We start from the raw sequence: 22,494 nt of genomic DNA, 5'->3' as shown, positions 1-22,494 counted from the left end.
GGCCACACGGCAGTCGAACCCAGGCATCCTGCCTCCCAGTTCCGGGCTCTCTCCAGCTCAGACATCATTAGCAATGTCGCCTGGTACGACCCAGGCTCTGGGTCTCGGCTCTCGGCGACCCTAGCGCAAGAAGGACTACATTTCCCAGTCTGCCGCGAGGGGCGCGCCTGCGCCCTGCGGCCAGTGATGGAGCGCTGACGGGGGCGCGGCGGCGGCGGCGAGGGCTCGGCGGGCCATTGGCTACCGGCAGCGGCAAAGGCAGCTTGGGGACTAGAAGAGCGAGTGAGACCCGCGGCCCTGGCCGGGGACGACCTGGGCTGCAGCCATGGAGGACCAGAGGGTAAGACTGGGGCGGGGCGGGGCGGGGCCCGCGGCGGGGTTAGACAAGAGGAGGGGACCAGGTGATGCCGCAGCTACCTCCCCGCCCCCCCGCCCTAGCTGCTCTGCGGAGGAAGCCCCACCCCCACCGCAACCGCGCCCGGATCTAGCCCCGATTCTAGACTCGGCCCCCCCCCCCACTCTCGCCACGACCCCACATCATCTTGGCCTGGGTTCGGGCACATCCCCTCCATGTCACCCTCGCCCTCCCAGTACCCCGGACCCAGCCTTGACTCCATCTCCCACGCCTTCCACCCGGATTGCGGACCAGGTGTCCCGGCCCCCGCCCCGCCCCGCCTCGGAGGACGCCCCGTCAACTCAGCACTGGTGACCCCATCAATCCCGCGCCCCCAGGAAAAGCACCCGTCGGAGGCCTGGGTTGGGGATACAGGCCCCAGCAGCATCCCCCAACGCGGCCTCCTTCCCTCCCGCATCCCCTCTTCCAGGCCTCCTTGCCTTTCTCCACTTACCTGGCCTCTCTAAGCCTCCCTCAGGTACCTTCTTTCTCCTTGCTAATCCCTTTTCCCAGCGTATCCCCTTCCTCAGATGAGCCCATGTTCTGCAGGCCTCCTTTTCCTCTGGGGTTTCTTTCCCGAAGCTAGTCCCTCGCCCTGGATCATGCCCTGCCCTCAGGATATAGGTACCTGGTTGAAGGCTTTGTGCTCAGACAGACCTAACTGGGGCCCAGGGTCTGTCCCTTCCTGAGACGCTCTCTCAGAGCCTCAGTTTCCTCCCCTGTGAAATGGGCACGCATAGGGTGCCTAATGCCTGCCCGCTTCCTGAGGGATGTAGGGCCAGAGCTCCGCCCAGGGCCTGCTCTTGGTGGATGCCCAAGCTCATTGGCACCGTGGCCCCCGCATCCCCTCCCTGGATGCCTGGAGGACAGAATGCGGAGCCTCAAGTCGGGGAGCCCGGCCAGGCTGAGGGGCTTACCTGTGTGCGCGCTTTCCTGGGGGCAGGAGGCTCTGCGGAAGATCATCACGACACTGGCTGTGAAAAACGAAGAGATTCAGAGTTTCATCTACTCCCTCAAGCAGATGCTGTTGAACGTGGAGGTAAGCAAGTCACCCCCCCCAGGAGGGAGGGAGGGGCAGCCATACGAGCTAATCTGCTGATGTCCGTGGGACTCGCGGGCCTGGCTGCCACGGCCAGGCCTGTTTCCCCATCTGAGCACTGGCTTTGACAATCCTAGCCCTTCTGACCCCACAATGTCTCTCCAAAGGCGAACTCGGCCAAGGTGCAGGAAGACCTGGAAGCCGAGTTCCAGTCCCTCTTCTCCCTCCTGGAGGAGCTGAAGGAGGGCATGCTCATGAAAATAAAGCAAGACCGTGCCAGCCGCGCCTACGAGCTGCAGGTGTGTGGGGGGGGGGATGGGGGGGTGGGGGGGCGGTGCTTTCCTGGAACCCCGCCCAGACGCCATCCTCCATCCCACCCCTCGCACTCAGCAGAGCCCAGCTGGCCTAAGCATCTTCCTCCAAACCTGCCCCTCCTCCTGTGCCCCTTCCCAGAGATGTCCCCAAGTGTCCCCGGTGTCCAGAGCCAGACCCTCTAGCGGTGTCGGCCACACCTCCTCTTTTTTCCTGGGGTCTTCCCAGCCTCCTCCCTGGCCATGACCTATTAATGTCCCACCCACCTGCTCTCCTTCTTAATCCCCTCTCCCATCCACCCCTCCTCTCCACGGCTACAGCCCCACCCGTACATCTGGCTTTTCCTCCCCACCTGTCCTCACCCAGCGCTTCCAATTTCTCAGCCCTTCCCACTGGTGCCCCAGATCTGAGGGCATCACCCCTTGCCAAACACCCCCCTGTGAGTCTCCTGGGGTCTCAGATTCCAAGCTGGGGTCGCTGGAGGTTGCACCAGAACCTCCTGGGCAACCTCCTAACACCCCAGATTCCCATCCCTGGGGGATGTGGAGCCCTGGGCTTAGATGTGGCCTGGGCATGTGCATTTCTAAGGAAGGGATCCCCAGGTGGTTCTGATGCCCTGCCTGCAGAGGGCCAGCCTCCCTCTCCCACCTGCAGTTGGAGAAGGGCATGGTACCCTGCATCCCGAAGGCGGTGGGGAGCCCTGGGAGGGCTTGAGGCAGTGGAGTAAGGTGTCTCTTCTCTCGGTGCCATGGCACCTGCAGAACCAGCTGGCTGCCTGCACGCGAGCTCTGGAGAGCTCTGAGGAGCTTCTGGAGACGGCCAACCAGACCCTGCAGGCCACGGACCGCGGGGACTTTCCTCAGGTAGGTGCCTCGGGAGCCAGACTGGTAGGGCTGCCAGATAAAATACAGGACCCCCAGATCCATTTGCATTTCAGATCAACTACGAGTAATTTTTTAGTATAAGTATGGCCCATGCAATATTTAGTCTAAGTACATCCCAAAGATCACATGGGACATACGCTAAAAAGAACAATTCATCGTGGTTGATCTGAAATTCAAATTTAAGAACAAATAAATTTTTTAGTATATCTCATGCAAAGGTTTGGTATAAATATTTCCCAAGTGTTGCATGGGACATATTTACACAGAAATACATATTCATCCTTTATCTGAAATTCAGATTTAACAACGAATAATTTTTTAGTCATATGTCACGTGCGATAGTATAAGTGTGTCTGAAATATTGGATGGGACCTACTTATACTAGAAAATCATTTCCTGTTTATCTGAAATGCAAACTTAACTGGGCATCCTATAAAATTTTTATTTGCGAAATCAGCCAACTGTATGTACTGGGTACTGGGTGGGAGGTCGGGGTGGGAGCCTGTCTTTGCCCCCTATCCCTTCGGGGCACAGCCAAGGTTTTCTGCCCCAGTGTTGGGGCACTTTGCCACATAGATGCCTGGCTGGGCCTCAGTCTTCCTGTCTGTATACTGGCTTTCAGACTCAGTCAACACAATTCTTTGGATTTTATTCTGTCCCTCTTTCTAGGCTGCCAAGCAAATCAAAGATGGGTAAGATGCTGGGACCTGGCTCCCACCCCATTGCCCCACCCCTGTTGTGAAGGTGGGAATGCCCAGGTGAGGGTCCCTTGGCCCAGAGCACTGGACAGGAAGAAGGGGGAGGGGGTCCCCTACACACACCTCGGAGGACTAGGCCTGGGCGTCCACCTCCTTCCCTGCAGTGTGACGATGGCCCCCGCCTTCCGGCTGTCATTGAAAGCCAAGGTCAGCGACAACATGAGTCACCTCATGGTGGACTTTGCACAGGAGCGGAGGATGCTACAGGCACTCACGTTCCTGCCTGGTGAGAGGGGAACTTGCTGGAGGGCCAAGATTGCAGGGAAATGGCCCGGGATTCTGGGGGGCCCTGAGACAAGGCCTAGAGTAGGGCTGACAGCCATTTGTGGAAACCCCAGAAGGCCCCGCCCTGGGGAGGAGCCCTGAGAGTTCCCACCCCACGGTGGATGGAGCCATGAGTAAGCCCCACCCTGTGACAGAGCCCTGAAGAAGCCCCACCCACCAGGGGTGGAGTCCCATGGAGGCCACACCCCCAATTGGTCGTGTTCTGGAAATGTTCTTCATCTGAATGGTGGAATCCAGAGAAGGCCCAGCCATTTGTTGGTTAAACCCTGAGAAATCTCTTCCCTACCCTCCACCCTTTGAGGAGGTTCCACCCCCAGGCCCCACAACCCAGAGGGGCCCCGCCCCTAATCCTGGGATCCAGAGGACGCCCCGCCCCCAAGAAGGTCTATTATGTGGGTGGGGTTACAGCAAGGCCCGCCCCTGCAGGCACAGCGCCCTGACACCCCTCTCTGCTCTGTCCTGGGCAGTGCCTAGTGCCCCTGTGATCGACCTGGCCGAGTCCCTGGTGGCCGACAACTGTGTAACCTTGGTGTGGCGCATGCCGGACGAGGACAACAAGATTGACCACTATGTGCTGGAGTATCGGCGGACCAACTTTGACGGCCCGCCCCGCCTCAAGGAGGACCAGCCCTGGATGGTCATCGAGGGCATCCAGCAGACAGAATATACCCTGACCGGTAAGGGCAGCTCACCCTTCCCCATCAGTCAACCTGGGGCTCATGGACGATCCTCAAGGCACGTGGGGTGTGAGAGCAGCCGGGCTGGACCAGTGGGGCGTAGCAGAAATAACAATGATGAAAACGATACTGGTGACAGCCACTGTACCACGTGCTGAGGGCTTACTATGCGCTAAGCATTTTACCCACGTGTAATGGGCGTGCTTTTTATCACCATTTTACAGATGAAGGAACTGAGTGAGGTACGGGCCGAGAGGGCCTCCTCCATCCCTGTCTTATCTCTATGATCCAGCATTCGTTCATTCATTCATTCATTCATTCATTTTGACTTGATGTCTGCAGGGTACCAAGCACCAGCCTTGGAGTAGTGGGGGGAGCAAAGTGGGTGAAAATCCCTCCTCTGTGCACTGGTGTTTGGGGGGCTACCCTCCCAGGATTTGGGGATTTCCTTGGCAGTTATAAGAGAGCAGAAAGCCTGGGGGAATCCGTCCAGCTGGTAGGGGAGGGTCTGATGGAAGATAAAATTAGGGATCCCTAATGAGTTAAGAAGCCGTCCTGAGCCAAGGGAAATCCTCAGGGGCGGGGAGAGTCTCGCTGACGAGATAACTATCACCACCGCTCTTGGGCTGTAATTAGCCTGCATGGTTACTAATGAGCATGCTAATTGCAGGAAAGAAAAGCCAGCAACCTGCGAGAGGGCCTGAGAAACTCTTGGCTTATCCTTTGCATGGGAATCAAAATAAACACATCCCATTTTTTCCCCCAATCTTTTTTTATTGTGGTAAAATACACATAACGTAAAATTCACCATCTCAACCATTCTTAAGCGCACAGATCAGCTATTCACTGCGTTCATGATGTTGTGCTAACATCCTCCCCACCATCCATCTCCAGAACTTTTCATCTTGCAAAACTGAAACTCTGTCCCCACTAGCTTTGTTTTAACTTTTTGGCCACACCACACGGCTTGCAGGATCCTAGTTCCCCGAGCAGGGATCGAACCCACACCCTCGGCTATGAAAGCTGAGTCCTAACCGCTGGACCACCAGGGAAGTCCCCCTGTCCCCATTAGACGCTAACTCCCATTCCCCTCCCCGCGGCCCCTGGCACCCACCATTCTACTTCCAGTCCTTACGATTGTTACTACTCTAAGTGCCTAATATAGGTGGAATCACACAGTATGTCTGGCTTATGTCACTGAGCATCATGTCCTCAAGGTTCATCCACGTGGTACCCTGTGTCAGAATGTCCTTCCTTTTTTAAGCCTGAATGATAGTCCCTTGTGTGGCTATACCCAGCTTTCTCTAGTAGTGGCAGCTTACATAACTAGAACTCAATACCAGAACCAGAAAGCTGATACGGGTACCTTCTGCAGTGTTGACTCGCTTTTCACCAGTTTTACACGCACTCATTCGTGTGTGCCTGTGTAATCCCATGTGCAATTTTATCCCATGTGTAAATCTGTGTCATCACCACCGTCATCAAGGTGTAGACCTTCTCCATCACAGGCTTCTGGATGCATCCTCTTTACCTCTCTGGCCTTTTCCAAAATCCATAGGGCAGGAACTTGAATCCCTCAAAAGACCTGCGATATTCAGGATAATGATGAATTCGCTCACCTATGTAAAGATCCTTTGTGGTTATTTGCAGTCCGCCTACTCTCTCGTTGATTGTTTGGAAGACAGGAAGCTTTGGGTTGAGTTTATAACTTATATTCTTTGACCCATCTCATCCTCATGTGAACCCTGCTCAGTGTCGGGGATATGATTGTTGGGTTGCAGAGTAGGAAACTGAGGCACGCACAGTCAAAAGTCAGATGGGTTTGTGATTCTGAAACCAAGCCTCCTGGGTGGTAGGTAGTCTTAGCTCTGGGGCAGTAGATGGCGCTGCTGAGCAAACCACCTTACTCTCAGAAAAGGGGCTCCAAGGGAGGGGGAGGCAGTCTGTGTGGGCACCTGGAGGAGGTTAACAGCCAGGCTGAGGCCCAAAAGAGAAGAGGGGGAGAACAGACTTCCAGGCAGAAGAACAGCCTGATAAGGGCTCAGAGGCCAGAACACTGGGCCTTTGTGCCTGGAACTAGTTAAGTCTGCAGAGGGAACCACAACTGTAGGGAGAGGGGAGAGGAGGAACGGGGACTTTACCCTGAGGGCAAGGGGATCTATGGGAGATTTCAGAGCAGGGGGTACTAAGTGTTGTTTGGGATGCCCAGAGAATGGGCACCCTGTGAGGAATGCCCAGGAGGCAGCTGGACATGTGGTCTGAGCTAAAGGTTGGGCTGTGAGTGCTGTGGGTGGAGAGGTGGTGTCTGAAGGGTGAGAAGGGGACAGTCAGCAGAGTGGGGTGAGCAGGGGTTCCAGACTGAGGCACCCATACATTTGAGGGTATGGAGGAGCCTGCAAAGAAGACCAAGGGGGAGCAATCAGAGGGGGCAGGCTGCCATGGCTGCCAAGGAAAGAGAATGTTCCATGAAGGAAGGAGTGGTCAGCCAGGAAATCCTGAAAGATGAGGATTAACAAGGCCAAAGGAAGGAGAGGGAGTGAGGCAGCTGAGAGGGGGGTGTGGACAGCTCTCCAAAGAGGTTTTGCTTGAGGGAGAAGACAGCTTGATGGTTGCTTTTATTTTGTAAGATTAGAAGAAATTAATAATATATTTTTTAAAGTATAGAAATGGAGGGTAGGATATAACCTAGTAATATGGAAAGTCTTTAAGGAACCAGGCATGGCTAGATCCAGGGGTTCCAGCAAATGACTCGCTCAGCTCCATTCCTGACACTCATTGGCTCTAGGGCTGCATTCTCAAGGAGGCTTGCCGACATGCTGGAAAATTTTCTCAAAAGGAGCTTCCTCCTAGCTGGCGAGCCCAGAGGAAAGACAGAATCTGCTCGTTATAATACTAGAGTCCCAGGGCAGATTCTGATTGGCTAGTTTGGGTCATGTGCCTATCCCTGGACCAATTGGTGTGACTGAGCCATAAAGCATCCTGACTGGCCAGTTTGGGTTGTGGGCAGAGCCAAGTGATACCCCACAGGTGAATGAGGGCAAGGATGGTTTCTCAGGGATGCCATTTATAAGATACTCCTTAGAATGAAGGGTGGTGGGATTACTGTGGGACACAGGGGCCTCTAATCTATTGCTCAAAGCGTACACAATGTCGATTCCTCTGTTGTCTCGTAGGTCTCAAGTTTGACATGAAATACATGAATTTCCGTGTGAAGGCCTGTAATAAGGCAGTTTCAGGCGAGTTCTCTGAGCCAGTGACCCTGGAGACACCAGGTGACTGGCTCCCACCCCTGCCCTGGCTGAGACACCATAACCCCTTACTCCCAGGGCCCCAGGGACTGGTGTCTGAGGAGAATCTTCTAAGCGGGATTCTGTGACCCTTTTTGCCATGGTTGCCAGGAAGCTCAGTGCTCGGTCCACAGTAGCTTCCTTAGCCTGAGTGTCTGGTATAAAGCTGGTATTGTTCTTTGCATTTGCAGTTGATCCCATTTTCCCTGGATGGTTTTTAGACACACACACACACACACACACACACACACACACACACTCTCTCTCTCTCTCTCTCTTTTCCAAAAAATGGCTAAGCGTGCTATAGAATTGGGAATGGGATATCAGTACTGAAGACAGATTTGTTAGCCTCCCACAGTGACACCTTTGAATGTCCTGATAGGAAGTCCTTATGCAATCTTGCTTAACTCTGTCATGCTATAGCCCAGCCCCTTTCCTGGGATTAATCCCCAGTGGAAGCACAGGGCAGCACAGTGGTTTGAAAATGGCTTCAGACCTGGGATACCTTTAGGCAACAAGCCCTGGGTCTTCACTCCTCTGGCTACATGTTCTGCCCTCTCCACTCTTCCCCATCTTGTCTATTGGTGTCTTTCTGCCTGTTGTCTCTGTATCTCTCTGTCTCTGAATCTTTGTCCATTGGTCTCTTTTGCTCTCTCTCTGTCTTAGTCTGTTTCTTTGTGTTTTTCTGTTCTCTGTCCCTGTCATGGTCTGTCTTGGTCACTGTCTGTCTCTCTCTGTGCCTCCGGGTTTCCCCATCTCTGTGACTCCCACATCTGCCTGGCCCCAGCGTTCATGTTCCGCCTGGATGCGTCCACATCCCACCAGAACCTGCGGGTGGATGATCTCTCCGTGGAGTGGGACGCCATGGGCGGGAAGGTGCAGGATATCAAAGCTCGCGAGAAAGATGGCAAGGGGCGGACGGCGTCTCCCGTCAACTCCCCAGCCAGGTAGCCTGCCCTCTCCCCTCCCTGAGTCTCTGGTGGAGGAGATCAAGCTGGACATGGACACACAAAGCCCAGTGTGCTCAAGGCTGGGGTGGAGGGAGGGATGTGGAGCTGGGAGGACCCAAAGAGTGAATGGAGAGGAGACTTTGAAATGGGTTTTGACGGTTGAATAGTTGTCCAGATGAGGAAGGGCACTGGTGTGTTCTGACATGAGAGGCCCTGTGTGTGAAGAGAACCACAGACAGTCAGGGAATGATGAAAAGTTCCTCGTGGCTGGGGTGGACCAGGGAAGCCCTCCGATGGGAGAGGTGAGTTCTGAATTGAGACTTCCCCTTCCCTGTCGCCCACAGAGGTACTCCATCTCCCAAGAGGATGCCCTCAGGTCGTGGGGGACGGGATCGCTTCACAGCTGAGTCCTACACAGTGCTGGGTAAGGAGGAGGGTAGATGGGAGGAGAGAGGAGTACTCTGGGCAGGGCCCTGATGGGGGGTGGTGGGAGAGAATTCCTTTGGCTGGGGAAACTGAGGCAGCTATCAACAAAGCTTCTGTGGGAATGGTCCCAATAATGTGTTATTGTGACACTGGAGGAATGGGAAGATTTGGGGCTGAGGGATTAATGGGGGGAATCAGAGCTTATGGGTGTTCTGGACTGGGGAGTGGCTGGGCAGGAGCTTGAGGAGGGGATTTCCTGGGGTCTGTGGAGTAGCTGAGACTCAGGGAGTAGCTGAGCCTCGGGGAGTAGCTGGAAAGAACAGTTGCCTGTGGAGCAGCCAGGTTTGTGGAGGAGCTGAAGCAAGACAGGGGCTCGGGGAAGTGGCTTAGGGTGAGCGGAGGAGCCAGAGAGAGTCGCTGAGTCTGAGAAGTGGAGAGAATGGCTAGGATGAGAGGAGCGGTTAGCACCGCAGGACGGATTGGATCCTGTGAAGGAGAAGCTGGAGTCCGAGGACGACCTGGAGTTCAGGGGAATCACCACTGTCCAGAAGAAAAGCTTGAAAAAGAAGCCAGGGTAAATGAGGAAGCCAGTGTGGTTTGTACTTTGTGGCAGGGGGCGGCGGGGAGGGCACAAATTTATGGAGTAGCTGGTTTCTGGGAATGAGTGAGGAGAAAAGCTACCATCTGGTGGGGCAAGAGCGTGCAGAGAAGCTGCAGCTCAGGAGTAGCTGGATCGGGGAGTAGCTGAGGCGGCAAGAATCTGGATCCGGGGTCCGGGGAGGATGTGGACTCAGGGAGTAGCTGAGATCTAGTTGAAGCTTGGAGAAGATCCGGACTTAACGAATATCTAGGGACGCCTGGAGTATCTGGAAGGAACAGCTGAGGACCGAGCAGTATCTGGAGGGAATAGCTGGGCTCTGGTTGCCCCTTTGTGAAAGGGCACCTGGGACCCGATTCTACCCAGTCCCCCCTGCCCGCTCCGCCCCACAGGGGACACGCTGATTGATGGCGGGGAGCATTACTGGGAGGTGCGCTACGAGCCGGACAGCAAGGCTTTTGGCTTGGGGGTGGCCTACCGCAGCCTGGGCCGCTTCGAGCAGCTGGGCAAGACAGCCGCGTCCTGGTGCGTGTACGTCAACAACTGGCTGCAGGTCAGCTTCACTGCCAAGCACGCCAACAAGGCCAAGGTGCTGGACACCCCCGTGCCCGACTGCCTGGGCGTGCACTGCGACTTCCACCAAGGTGACCCCGGGCCCCCGCTGACCTCTCCGGCCACCCCTGTCCGCCGTCTCTCTGCCCAAACCCCTCTTACCGGTCCCCCTGTTCCTCTTGCCCTCCACCCCAGGCCTCCTGTCCTTCTACAACGCCCGCACCAAACAGCTGCTGCACACCTTCAAGGCCAAGTTCACACAGCCACTGCTGCCGGCTTTCACGGTGAGGCCTCCTCCGCGGCCCAGGGGTAAGAGCGGGCGTGGCGTGAGGGCTGGCTTCACTACTGAGCCTGTGTCCCCCTGTGTCTGTGTCCCCCCCAACGCCGTCCCCCAGGTGTGGTGTGGCAGCTTCCACGTGACGGCAGGCCTACAGGTCCCCAGCTCTGTGCGCTGCCTGCAGAAGCGGGGCAGTGCTACCAGCAGCTCCAACACCAGCCTCACCTAGGCCTCGGGACGGCCCGTCAGCCGGGCTGATTTCGGGGGGTGGGGGCGCCTCCAGGCCTCGGCTGTTTCAGCTGGGCACCCTCCTCTCACTTGCTGCTTGGAGCCTTAACTCCTGATGGGGTCACCAGTGGGGAGCGGGCACGGGGGCGGGCCCTCCTCCCCACCTCACCTCCTAATAAAGGTCAAACACTGGCCAGGCGGTGCTGCTGGTCTTATTTTCGGGGCTGGGTGGCACTGGGTGTGCCTGGCCCTCTCTGGACCTCAGCTTTCTTGGCTGTGAAGTGGGCTTTTCTTGGGAATTGCCTGGCGGTCCAGTGGTCAGGACTCAGAGCTGTCACTGCTGAGGCCCGGGTTCGATCCCTGGTTGGGGAACTCAGATCCCATGAGCTGTGAAGCACAGCCCCCAAAAAAAGGCTTTTCTTGAGGGTCAGGAGGCAGGTTTTGCTGAGCTGAGGACCACCGTGGGCAGTCGTCTGAGGGAGCCCGCACTGCCCCACCAGCCAAGCCAAACACGCAGGTCCTGGGGTCACTTGAGCTTTAATTCTGGGAGGAGGGATCTGCCTGACTGATGCGCCACACTTGGAGATGGGCCCGCTGGTCCCCCGTGCACTCGGCTGCCTGCTGCAGCGCCAGTCTCCTCTGCAGTTTCCCTTTCAGCTCTGCTGTCACAGCTGCCAGCCCTGGGAGTGGGGAGGGGGGTGGTCCCTGAGGCTTCAGCGGCACCAGGGATTCCCCAGTCCAGGCTGTTCTCTCTTATATCCACCCAGGACTGCTGCAGAATTTTCGGGGCCCAGCATAAAATGAAACATGTGTTCAGTGGACATGAGGAATTTCAAGATGGACCCAGCAGAGCATTAAACCAAGCGTGGAGGTCACCCATGTGTGACTACACGGGTCCCCCGCTTGTGAAGCCCACCCTGCATTGACCCCTTACCTGTGGTCGGGGAGGAGGAAGCCTGCGCTGAGCTGACTGCCAGCTTCCTGGCCAGGCCACTGTTGAGGCCTTTTTTGGGCTCTGGTGGAGAAGGTAGATGAAGGCTGAGGCTGGCTCTTGGCTGGATGGGAAAGGGGCTGGGAAGAGGGACCCCTACCTGACTTGGGCACGATGGGTGGCTTTGGAGGCTTTGCCTGAAACATGGCCAACTTCCTGGGCTTCGGGACAACTGGTCGACTAGGGGAAGGCACTGCATGGACAGAGATGTGGCATGTCACATCCAGTCGTCAGCCCGCTCCTCATTTCCAACTCTCATCCACCCCGGCCGCCACCCACCGTCCCCGTTCACGTAGTTGGCAGCTGGGTCATCTCCAATGGGGATCACATAGTTCTCATCCTGGTTCAGTAGTGGGGGCAGCTTGTCCTGGCTGGACACAGGCGTGATGGACGAGGGAGGCAGCTGCTTAGGGCCGCCCCTAGGGGCTGCGGGACCTGGTGGGAAACTGTGGTCACTGTCAGGGCCCACGTGGTGCAGAGACACCTCAGGATGAGGATGTATGTGCACACCTCGTTGCATGCATGTGTGTCTGTGCACGTGCCCGTTTATGAGTCTGTGTGTGTGTCCCTGTTTAGCATATACATGGACACTGGGTGAATTTGCAGCAGTTGAATATATGCAAAGGGTTTATACACACGTGTGTGCATGACATCGCATGGATGCTAAGGTATGTGCTGGGTCGCTTGTCTATATTAGTGTGTACACTAATTTAGTGTATGTGTAAAAGTCTGAATTTGTGCTCTTGAGTGGGTATGTCTGCATTTGTGTGTACGTACGTGATTGTGACGTGAGGTATGTATATGTGTGCTACATGGGACTGGAACTGTGTGACACCTGTATTCATGCATATGTGGAGCCACTATCTACATAGGAGCTTCTGATGATGCAGGTGAACACATACAGGTCTGTGTTCATGAGTGTGGCATGTATGTATGTATGTATACTTGGGCCCATCATGCATGTGGAGTCCGAAGCATCTGACCAGCCCAGGGAGAACTATACTGCTCACTCCACAGACCTTTCCAGTCTCTTCTTGCTTCGTAATCGGGACTACCTCCCACCCTGATTTCCCATCTCTACCTACTGAAATCCTTGGGGACCTTCAGCAAACAGCCCCTCCTCCAGGAAGACTCGCCTCTACTCTGCCCTGCCTCCTCTTCTCCCAGCTCTAGGTGCCGCGTCTTCCCCTCCCACCCTCCAGCCCCAGGTTCAACTCCTCAGGGCTGGGACTGTCTGTGCCCAGCCATGCCCGCCCCCTCCATAACCTGGAAGCCCCTAGAGAGCAAGGTCTGGGTAATTTCTCGGTCCCTGCAACTCTGGGTAGAAGATTGGGCACAGGTGGTGCCATGAGGTTCCTAGGTCTTTCCCCACTCTGCCCCAGTGGCGACCGCGGGGACAGGGTATCACCTGGGCCGGGGGCCGAGGGCGCCACCCACACACTCTCGCCATTCTCTTTATCCGCCTCCACGTAGCCTGGAACAGAGAGGGCGGCCTGGAGGAGGCACGGCGGCTGGGGGCTGACCCAAGGGTGTCCGGGTCGGGGAGGGGGCGGGAGAGGCGTGGACTGGGCCCCCAGAGTTCCCTGAGGCTGCACCAACCAATCACTTTCTCGTAGTCATCGTCCAGCAGGAAGGGCATCAGCTGCTTATTGGAGTGCGACACGAAATAGTTGACCACTGCGTCGAGCGAGGTGCAGGAGAACTGGGGTCAGACAGGGGATGTTATCAGGGCTGGCGGGGAAGGGGAGCAGACCTTTGCAATTCCCGGGACCCGGGCCCAGCGCTCACCGGCTCCTCCACGTCGATCACGTACTTGGGGCCCTCGCGCTTCACTCTGTAGTGCCGGACCACCGGCGTCCTGCAAGGGCAGGGGCGAGTGAGTGGCCTGGGTGAGGACAAAAAATGGCCTGCCCCTCGTCCGGGCCCCGCCACCATGGAGGGCCCAACCCCGACTTGCTCCCCTGCACACTGACCACGCCACATCCTGGCGTGGGTCTCTGCAGGGGACCAGGCCCTCGAAAGACGCCACCTCCTAGAAAAACCCTGCGCCTGGTCCTGGCATAGCCCCCCAGGAGGACCGTCCTGTATGGATTCCATCCCGGGAGGCCCCGCCCCCGGCTCCACATTCTGCCTGGCCCCGCCCCTATATATGACCACACCCCCGCACCCGACGCCCCTCCCACCCCGGTGCCGGGTCCACGCATGCGCACCCGTTGAGCGTCTGGAGCGTGCTGACCGACACTCCGCCCGCGCCGTCCCCGCTGGGCCGGAGCAGCAGGTTCCCGCACTCGGGGCGGCGCTCCAGGAGCAGCTGAGCCTCCAGCCGGCTCACTTTCAGGAAGCACCTAGGGCGGGTCGCGTCACTCACCAGGACAGGCCCCGCCCCCAGAGACACAGCCACGCCCTCCCCACGTAACCCCGCCCCTGGGCACCCAGCCTTGCCCTCCCGTCCACGACCTGGTTCCTGGAGACCCTGCCTTGCCCGACCCCAGGCCCAGGCTCTGCCTCCGGAGGCTCAGGCTATCCTGCGGGCACACAGGCCAACGCTCAGAGACCCATACCCGCCTCCCAGGCACCTATACCCTCTCCTGTGAAACTTGTCCCGCCCCCAGGCACCTAGGCTCGCCCATGGAGATCCAGGCCCGCCCCCAGGCAGCTAGACCCGCCCCAAACACCCAGTAGGGCTCCCAGCTGTGAGACCTAATCCCAGCCCCTGCCCGGATGCAGTCTTACGCTCAAGACCCAACGCCTGGAGACCCCGCTCACTGCCCTCTCCGGCTCCATGCTGTCCAGCCCGCCACCATCCTGGAGACCCTCGGCACTTACGAGGGCATCTCGAGCGCACGTCGTGCCTCTTCTTTGGCCAGGACTTCGGCCATCATGTACAGGTGTCCGGGCAGCAGGTTCAGGTTAGAAGGGACACGGAGCTGAGGGGGGCATTGGGGCGTCAGGGAATGGGAGGCTGTGACTATGTCACAGAGGGGCAAACTGAGGCCAGAGTGCGGATACAGCCAGGATGGGAACCCAGGTCTGGCGGCTCCAGAGCCACCTGACACCTCAGGGGCAAAGAGGGCATAGAGGGGACTTCGGTGATGAGGACAGAGCAAATGCTAGCATGTAGGGTCTCAAACTCAACGGCCTGCAGGGGGCAGACTGGGAACAAATGAGTAACCTAGAAATCAGGAATGTTTACTAACACTCCTGGTTTTTAAGTGATAGCAGCTGACTTAAATTTATAGCACTTTGCTGGCAAAACAAAAGATGTTTATGGGCTACATCTGGCTCATAGGCCGCCAGTTTGTGACCAGTTTGCTATACTGGAGAGGTTTGTTTGGGGAATGAAGGTTGGAAATTAAAAAGAGGATTTCCGAGCAGGCCTAGTGGGGAATGGGGGAGAGAGGGGCCGAGGACGACCACTCTTACCTCCACCACCATCAGGATGAAGCCTTTCCACATCTCCCGAGACTCCAGACTCTCTACCTAGAGAGGGAAAGAAAAAGATTTTGTGTCGATGAGCCTCGGTCTAGTCATCTGTGAAATGGGAGTGAGGAATAAGAGTCCCTGTGTCCAAGGGCTGTTTTGAAGATTAAATGAGCTTGAACAGGTTAATTTAGAATGATGTCTGAATATAAGTTCTTAGTAATGTGGGGTACTGTTATTCTTTAATGTTATTACATCAACATTTAAAAAAAACATAAGTCAGATCATGTATCTCCTATGCTTGAAACCCTCCCTTAACTCCTACCTCCCTCAGGGTAGAAGCCCAGGTCCTCCTGGTCACCCACAGGCCCTGTACAACCTGCCCCTTCCCCCCACCCCCGCAACCCTCATTCCCTCCCTCTCTCCCCCTTTCACTCTGCTCCAGCCACAGGGGCTTTATATATATATCTCACATCTTCTTTATCCATTCATCTGTCAGTGGACATTTATGTTGCTTCCATGTCTTGGCTATTGTAAATAGTGCTGCAGTGAACATTGGGGTGCATATATCTTTTCAAATTATTGTTTTCTCCCGATATATACCCAGGAGTGGAATTGCTGGATCATATGGTAGCTCTATTTTTAGTTGTTTAAGGAACCTCCATACTGTTCTCCATAGTGACTGCACCAATTTACATTCCCACCAACAGTGTTAGGAGGGTTCCCTTTTCTCCACACCCTCTCCAGCATTTATTATTTGTAGACTTTTTGATGATGGCCGTTCTTTCTGGTGTGAGGTGGTGCCTCACTGTAGTTTTGATTTCCTTTTCTCTAATAATTAGTGATGTTGAGCATCTTATCATGTGCCTCTTGGTCATCTGTATGTCTTATTTGGAGGAAGGTCTGTTTAGATCTTCTGCCACTTTTTGATTCGGTTGTATTTTTTTTTTTTTTTGATATTGAGCTGTATGAGCTGTTTGTGTATTTTGGAGATTAATCCCTTGTCAGCCACATCGTTTGCAAATATTTTCTCTTATTCTGTAGGTTGTCTTTTCATTTTGTTTATGGTTTCCTTTGCTGTGCAAAATCTTTTAAGTTTAATTAGGTTCCATTTGTTTATTTTTGTTTCTATTACTCTAGGAGGTGGATCCAAAAAGATATTGCTGCAATTTATGTCAAAGAGTGTTCTGCGTATGTTTTCCTCTAGGAGTTTTACAGTATCCGGTCTTAAATTTAGGTCTTTAATCTATTTTGAGTTTATTTTTGGGTATGGTGTTAGCGAATGTTCTAAGCACAGGGATTTTTAATTGTCTTAGTCACTGCCTTGACACTAGAAGAGTGTCTGGTACACAGTAGGTGCTCAGTAATGTTAGCTGAAAGATTGGATGATGGCAGTGATGGTCTTTGTGGATCAGATCTTGTTCTGGGCACTTTACATATATTATCCCACTTTTCAGTTGAGGAAACTGAGGCCCAGAGAGGTTAAGTGACTTGCCCAGTGTCACCAGCCCAGTGGTAAACTTTTTGTGACTCCATGCTACTATGTGTTATTGGTGGGTGTGACAAGAAGGAAGGGTCTCCTACCAGCCCCACCTTAAGACACCTACCTTGAACTTGATCTCCTGGTTCCGCAGGACCAAGCAGAAGTGGGTGCCACGGTCATGGGAGCTCCCCCAGGGAGCTTCATCTGTGAGCTTCACAAACATTCCTAGGTCTAGCTTCTCCATATGCTGGGGGCACAGTAGACAGGGTCTGAGCACGAGGCCTGTGGCCCCTCAGGCCCCCTGTCTTAGACATACCAACATACCATCCACGTCCTCTGCTTGGTCCCTGGGGTCAAGGTGGGCCAATTCTTGAGCCTTCATTTCCATCCTTACCTGGGAGTCCCGATTGCTATTGTAGAAATAGAGAGTCAGGCCCTGGAGGCCTGCCCAGAACTTCTTGTAATCCTGTGGACCAGAGTTGGAGAAAGAGAAGGAGATGAGGTGGCAAGGCTGGGTACCTCCATCATAGTCTACCTCAGGACGTTTGCACTGGCTGTTCTCTCTGCCTGAACACTCTTCTCCCAGATCTTTAGGTAGTTTCATTCATCACCTGCTTTGGGTCTGTGAACAAGTGTTGCCTTCTAGGGGAGGCCCTCCTCATCCATGACCCGGCTTCTGGGGATCTGTTACTCTCAGAAAGGACCAAAGGGAACCTACAGGGGTGGGAGCTTTAGGAGTAATTTGTTCTAACTCACTTTATGGTTTTCCATGCATCCACCCACTCATCCATCTGTTCCGCCCTCCCATCCTTCCACCCTCCCATTCACCCATACATACATATAACCCCCTGTCCCCTTATCCACCCTGTAAATATTAACATCTCCTAGGTGCCAGGCACTGGGCTAGGTGCTCAGTCTACAGTCAGAATTTCACAAGGCTCTGGACACTAGAAGGTCTGCAGATTCAGGATTTCCCCCTCAGGATTCTGAATTCCAAATGTCCTAGCTCTCTGGAGGCCGAAGGGGCTGATACAAATCAGATTATAAGATTGTAGAATTTGTTTTTCACCAAATATTCCCTGAGCACCTACTCTGCGCTCAGCTCTGTTGCAGGCAAAATAATAAATGGGGCATGGCTTCTTTTTCTAAATAGATGATGTTTCGGGAATTCCCTGGCGGTCCAGTGGTTAGGACTCCGTGCTTTCACTGCAGGGGGCACAGGTTCCATCCCTGGGGGTGAGGGGTGGGGGTGGGGACTAAGATCCCGCAAGCTGCATGGTGCGGCCAAATAAAATAAAATAATGATGTTTTAGAAAGATAGAGAAAGCATAGATACTTAAATCCTCCAAAGAAGAGAAATTAGCACCCTCAGGGAGGGATAGATCCTGGACCAAGAGATCACAGAGGAGGAGAGAAGCCCTCCAACTGGGAAATCTGGGAAGACTTCCTGAAACAGGAGGTACTTTAATTAGTCCATAATGATAATGAGGGTAGCTCTTATATTGACAGCGATCAAGCATCCATCAATCCACCTATCAATTCATCCATCTGCCTATCCATCCGTTCATCCAGCCGCACATCCATCCATTCATCCTTTTTATCAACTTATGTACTCACCCACACATCCATCCACCTGTCTACAAGCATACCTCATTTTATTGCACTTCACAGATATTCTGTTTTTTTCTTTTTTACAAATTGAAGATTTCTGGCTACCCTGCTTTGAAGAAGTCTTTCGGCGCCATTTTTCCAACAGCGTTATTTTTTTTATTTTTTTATTTTTTGTGGTACACGGGCCTCTCACTGCTGTGGCCTCTTCCGTTAAGGAGCACAGGCTCCGGACGCTCAGGCCCAGCGGGCATGGCTCGCGGGCCCAGCTGCTCCGCGGCACGTGGGATCTTCCTGGTCCAGGGCACGAACCCGTGTCCCCTGCATCGGCAGGCAGATTCTCAACCACTGCGCCACCAGGGAAGCCCCCCAACAGCGTTATTTTAAAATTAAGGTACGTACATTGTTTTTTTAAGATAGAATGCTATTTCACACTTAATAGAGTATAGTCTAGTGTAAACATAAATTTTATAGGCACTGGGAAGCCAAAAAATTCATATGACTCACTTGATTGCAATATTTGCTTTATTGTGGGACTTCCCTGGTGGTCTAGTGGTGGGACTGGGTGCTCCCATTGCAGGGGGCCTGGGTTCAATCCTTGGATGGGGAACTAGGTCCTGCATGCCACAACTAAGAGTTTGCATGCTGCACCTGAGAAGCCCGCCTGCCGCAGCTGAGGATCCCACATGCTGCAACTAAGACCTGGCAGGAGCCAAAATAAATACATACATACATACATAAATACGTAAATACATACATAAATAAATAATATATATTTGCTTTATTGTGGTGGTCTGGAACCAAACCTGCAGTGTCTCCGAAGTATAGCTCTATGTATCCATCCATTCACCTATCTGTCCCTCCACCCAGTCACCCATCTGTCCATCCATAGGTACATACTACATATATACATTTTACATTTATTGAAGACCTACTGTGTGCCAGGCACTGGGAATACAGCAGTAAGTGATTAAACTCACATGGTCAGACCTACTTTGTCATGCACCAGCTATGTGCCATCCATTGCACATTGTTCAAGCTATCTCTGCCTCAGTTTCCCCACCTATAAAATGGCAATAATAATGGTGCCTGCCTGGGACTTCCCTGGCAGTCTAGTGGTTAAGACTCCGGGCTTCCACTGCAGCGGGCACAGATTCGATCCCTGGTCCAGGAACTAAGATCCCACATGCCTCTTGGCATGGCCAAAAAAAAAAAAAAAAAAGGTAACTGCCTCAGAGACTGCTATGAGAATTGGGTGAATTAATACATGCAAAGCGCTGAGTCAGATCCTTGGCATGTTAAGAGTTATCCCTTGGGGCTTCCCTGGTGGTGCAGTGGTTGAGAGTCCGCCTGCCGATGCAGGGGAGGCGGGTTCGTGCCCTGGTCCGGGAAGATCCCACATGCCGCGGAGCGGCTGGGCCCGTGAGCCATGGCCGCTGAGCCTGCGCGTCCGTAGCCTGTGCTCTGCAACGGGAGAGGCCACAACAGTGAGAGGCCCGCGTACCGCAAAAAAAAAAAAAAAAAAGAGTTATCCCTTGGGACTTCCTTGGTGGTGCAGTGGTTAAGAATCTGCCTGCCAATGCAGGGGACACGGGTTCGAGCCCTGGTCCGGGAAGATCCCACATGCCATGGAGCAACTAAGCACGTGTGCCACAACTACTGAGCCTGCGCTCTTAGCCCACAAGCCACAACTACTGAGCCCGTGTGCCACAACTACTGAAGCCCGCTGCGCATAGAGCCCGTGCTCCACAACAAGAGAAGCCACTGCAATGAGAAGTCCACGCACCGCAACAAAGAGTAGCCCCCACTTCCCGCAACTAGAGAAAGCCCGCGCGCAGCAACGAAGACCCAACGCAGCCAAAAATAAATTAAAAAAAAAAAAAGAGATATCCCTCTTCTGTAACCATGCCTATGGCCTTGTCAACCCATTTTATTTTTTTCGTTTTAATTTTAATTTTATGTTTTTGGCCTCACGGTGTGGCCTGTGGGATCTTATTTCCCCAGCCAGGGATAGAACCTGCGCCCCCTACAGCGGAAGTGTGGGATCTTGACCATTGAACGACCAAGGGAGTCCTTTTTTTTTTTTTTTCTCTCCATTTTATAATAGAGAAAACCGAGGCACAAAGATGCAGAGTCACTTGTACACGGCGTGGGAGTCAGGACCGCGCGGAGCAGGGATGTGAACTTGGGTCTCATCCTCTGGGGCCCTCGTGCTCTTTCTTAACCCCTGAGATCTCCTGCCTCTGGATGCTTTCTAGGCTGGGGAGGATTTGGATGTGTGGAGGCCGAAGGACGGGAGGAGGAAACGGGAGGAGGAAACTGCCAGGGCAAAGGCAGAGAAAAGCCTGGTTGGTTTGCCTCCTGGTAGGAGATGAGTATGCAGATGAGGAGGGGGATGGGCCTTAGTGGGAACCAGGCTGGGCTTTATTCTGAGGAGGACACACACACACACACACACACACACACACACACACACACATATTGGGCCCCTGGCCAGTATCTGGTTCTGTGGGACGTAGCCTCCATTAATTCTCACTGTCCCTCCTCACAATCTGTACTGACTTTGACCCCTGGATCTGAAGTTCACAGAGTTAGCTCAGGGCCGGGGGTGGGGGGGGGAGGGGAGGTGTGGGAATCAGAAGACTCCCCATTTCCTGGAGTAAAGTCGCTGATCCTGTTTGTATCCGAGAGAGACATAAAGAGACCAAGACAGAGAGAGATGGAGCCAGGCAGGGAGAAATACAGAGAAAGAGAAAGAGCTCAGGTCAGAATCAGAGACACAGAGAGAGACAGAGACAGACAGACAGAGGGACGTAACCTTTCCCAGCCCCCAGTCCATGCCCTGCCCCACCCAGCACCCACCGCATTATCCTGGGCCGGTTGCGGAGGTCTAGGATCAGAGAGGTGCTGCACCTGCCTCGGCCGCCCAGCAGCGCCAGCTCCCTGGCCCGTCTTACCCGGTCTCGGGGTCCCTTCTTCTCCAGGAAGCTTTCGTGGTAGTGTGAGGGCAGGCTCCTCTTGGGCTTGGGAACCCGGGGTGGCCTCAGGGCCAAGGCCATGGCGGGCCGGGTCTTTGGCCTGGCCTCTCCCTCCAGTGGGTGCCCCAGCTGAGCCAGGAAGCAGAGAAACAGGTTCCAGGGGAATTTCCTCTCTTCTGTCAGCTCCCGAGCTCCCTCCCCTGCCAGGGCTGGATGGGGGCTGGGCCTGGGCAGGTCCCGAGATCTTAGGGAAATCCCCTCCTCTCTGGTGCCCAAAAGAGGTCAGGGAGGCCTGGCTGGAGTAAGGGAACAGAGGAGAGAGCTGCTGGGAGCTGTCAGTGACAGGGCATCAGGAGGGGGACCTGCCTAAGCAAAGGCCTGGAAGGGAGAGAACGGAGTCTGGTGCCAGAGTGGTGAGGGGATGAGACCAGAGAGTGGTACGATGTCCAGGAAGCCCATTAGGCCGCCTGGACGTTAGAACAATCTTGTTTGTATCTACCAAAAATCTTGCAGGGATTTTGACAGGAATAGCACTAAACCTGTATATCAGTTGAGGGAGACTTCACATCTTTTATGTCCTGTGTTGAGTCTTCCAACCCACAGACATGGTCTTTCTCTTCCTTCCTTCCTTCCTCCCTCCCTCCTTCTCTCTCTTTTTCTTTCTTTCTTTCTTTCTTTCTTTCTTTCTTTCTTTCTTTCTTTCTTTCTTTCTTTCTTTTCTTTCTTTCTTTCTTTCTTTCTTTCTTTCTTTCTTTCTTTCTTTCTTTCTTTCTTTCTTTCTTTCTTTCTTTCTTTCTTTTCTCTCTCTCTCTCTCTCTTTCTTTCTTTCTTTCTTCCTTAGTAATTATAAACACCATTGTACTTTTAGTTCCAGTTTTCATTGTTCATTGCTAGCATACAGACATGCCATTGATTTTTGTGTGCTGATCTCTTATCCTATAACCTTGCTGAACTAACCCACTTCTTAGTTCAAGGGGCATTTTTGGTAGATTTCTTGTGATTTTGTACACAGGCCATCATGTCATCTGCAAATAGGGTTAGTTTCATTTCTTCCACCTTTCCAATCTGTATGCCTTTTATTTCCTTTTCTTGTCTTATTGTGCTGGCTAGCATTTCCAGGACTCTGTTGAATAAGAGTGGTGAGGGTGGACATCTTTGCCTTGTTCCCAGTCTTAAGGGGAAAAGTGGGATTTCCCTGGCAGTCCAGTGGTTCAGACTCCATGCTTCCACTGCAGAGGGCACGGGTTCAGTCCCTGGTCGGGGAACTAAGATCCCACATGCCACGTGGCGTGGCAAAAGAAAAAAAAAGTGTTCCGTCTTTCACCATTAAGCACAATGTTAACTGAA

General features: G+C 53.9%; 2 protein-coding genes across 8 annotated transcripts; one reads left to right on the top strand and one right to left on the bottom strand.

The window, feature by feature from the left end:
* The first annotated feature begins 221 nt into the window (after positions 1 to 221).
* FSD1 (fibronectin type III and SPRY domain containing 1) lies at positions 222 to 10,853 on the top strand. 2 transcript variants are annotated; one of them, XM_060145548.1, is made up of 13 exons: positions 222 to 340; positions 1,338 to 1,433; positions 1,601 to 1,732; positions 2,507 to 2,608; positions 3,299 to 3,321; positions 3,492 to 3,613; positions 4,140 to 4,349; positions 7,523 to 7,621; positions 8,424 to 8,583; positions 8,931 to 9,010; positions 10,003 to 10,254; positions 10,358 to 10,446; positions 10,558 to 10,853. In XM_060145548.1, the coding sequence occupies exons 1-13, from the start codon at positions 326 to 328 to the stop codon at positions 10,666 to 10,668; spliced, it is 1,491 nt and encodes a 496-aa protein (XP_060001531.1). In that variant the 5' UTR covers positions 222 to 325; the 3' UTR covers positions 10,669 to 10,853. The 2 variants fall into 2 exon arrangements, with proteins under 2 accessions (XP_060001531.1, XP_060001530.1); XM_060145547.1 differs by having other exon boundaries at positions 10,003 to 10,446.
* Positions 10,854 to 10,990: 137 nt separating this feature from the next.
* On the bottom strand, positions 10,991 to 21,265 carry STAP2 (signal transducing adaptor family member 2). Of its 6 annotated transcripts, none has more exons than XM_060145546.1 (13): positions 21,127 to 21,265; positions 16,956 to 17,027; positions 16,686 to 16,808; positions 15,082 to 15,138; positions 14,485 to 14,585; positions 13,869 to 14,003; positions 13,447 to 13,516; positions 13,258 to 13,360; positions 13,067 to 13,132; positions 11,938 to 12,093; positions 11,759 to 11,851; positions 11,602 to 11,682; positions 10,991 to 11,054 (listed from the first exon to the last, which is right to left on the bottom strand). In XM_060145546.1, exons 1-13 carry the CDS (start codon positions 21,226 to 21,228, stop codon positions 11,041 to 11,043), a joined length of 1,173 nt encoding a protein of 390 aa, XP_060001529.1. In that variant the 5' UTR covers positions 21,229 to 21,265; the 3' UTR covers positions 10,991 to 11,040. The 6 variants fall into 6 exon arrangements, with proteins under 6 accessions (XP_060001529.1, XP_060001524.1, XP_060001523.1 ...); XM_060145541.1 differs by lacking the exon at positions 10,991 to 11,054 and adding an exon at positions 11,186 to 11,347; XM_060145544.1 differs by lacking the exon at positions 10,991 to 11,054 and adding an exon at positions 11,206 to 11,439.
* Between the last annotated feature and the right edge of the window lie 1,229 nt (positions 21,266 to 22,494).

Source organism: Lagenorhynchus albirostris, chromosome 3, assembly GCF_949774975.1.
Source record: "Lagenorhynchus albirostris chromosome 3, mLagAlb1.1, whole genome shotgun sequence".
NCBI lineage: Eukaryota > Metazoa > Chordata > Mammalia > Artiodactyla > Delphinidae > Lagenorhynchus > Lagenorhynchus albirostris.
This window is presented reverse-complemented; position numbering and strand designations above follow the sequence as displayed.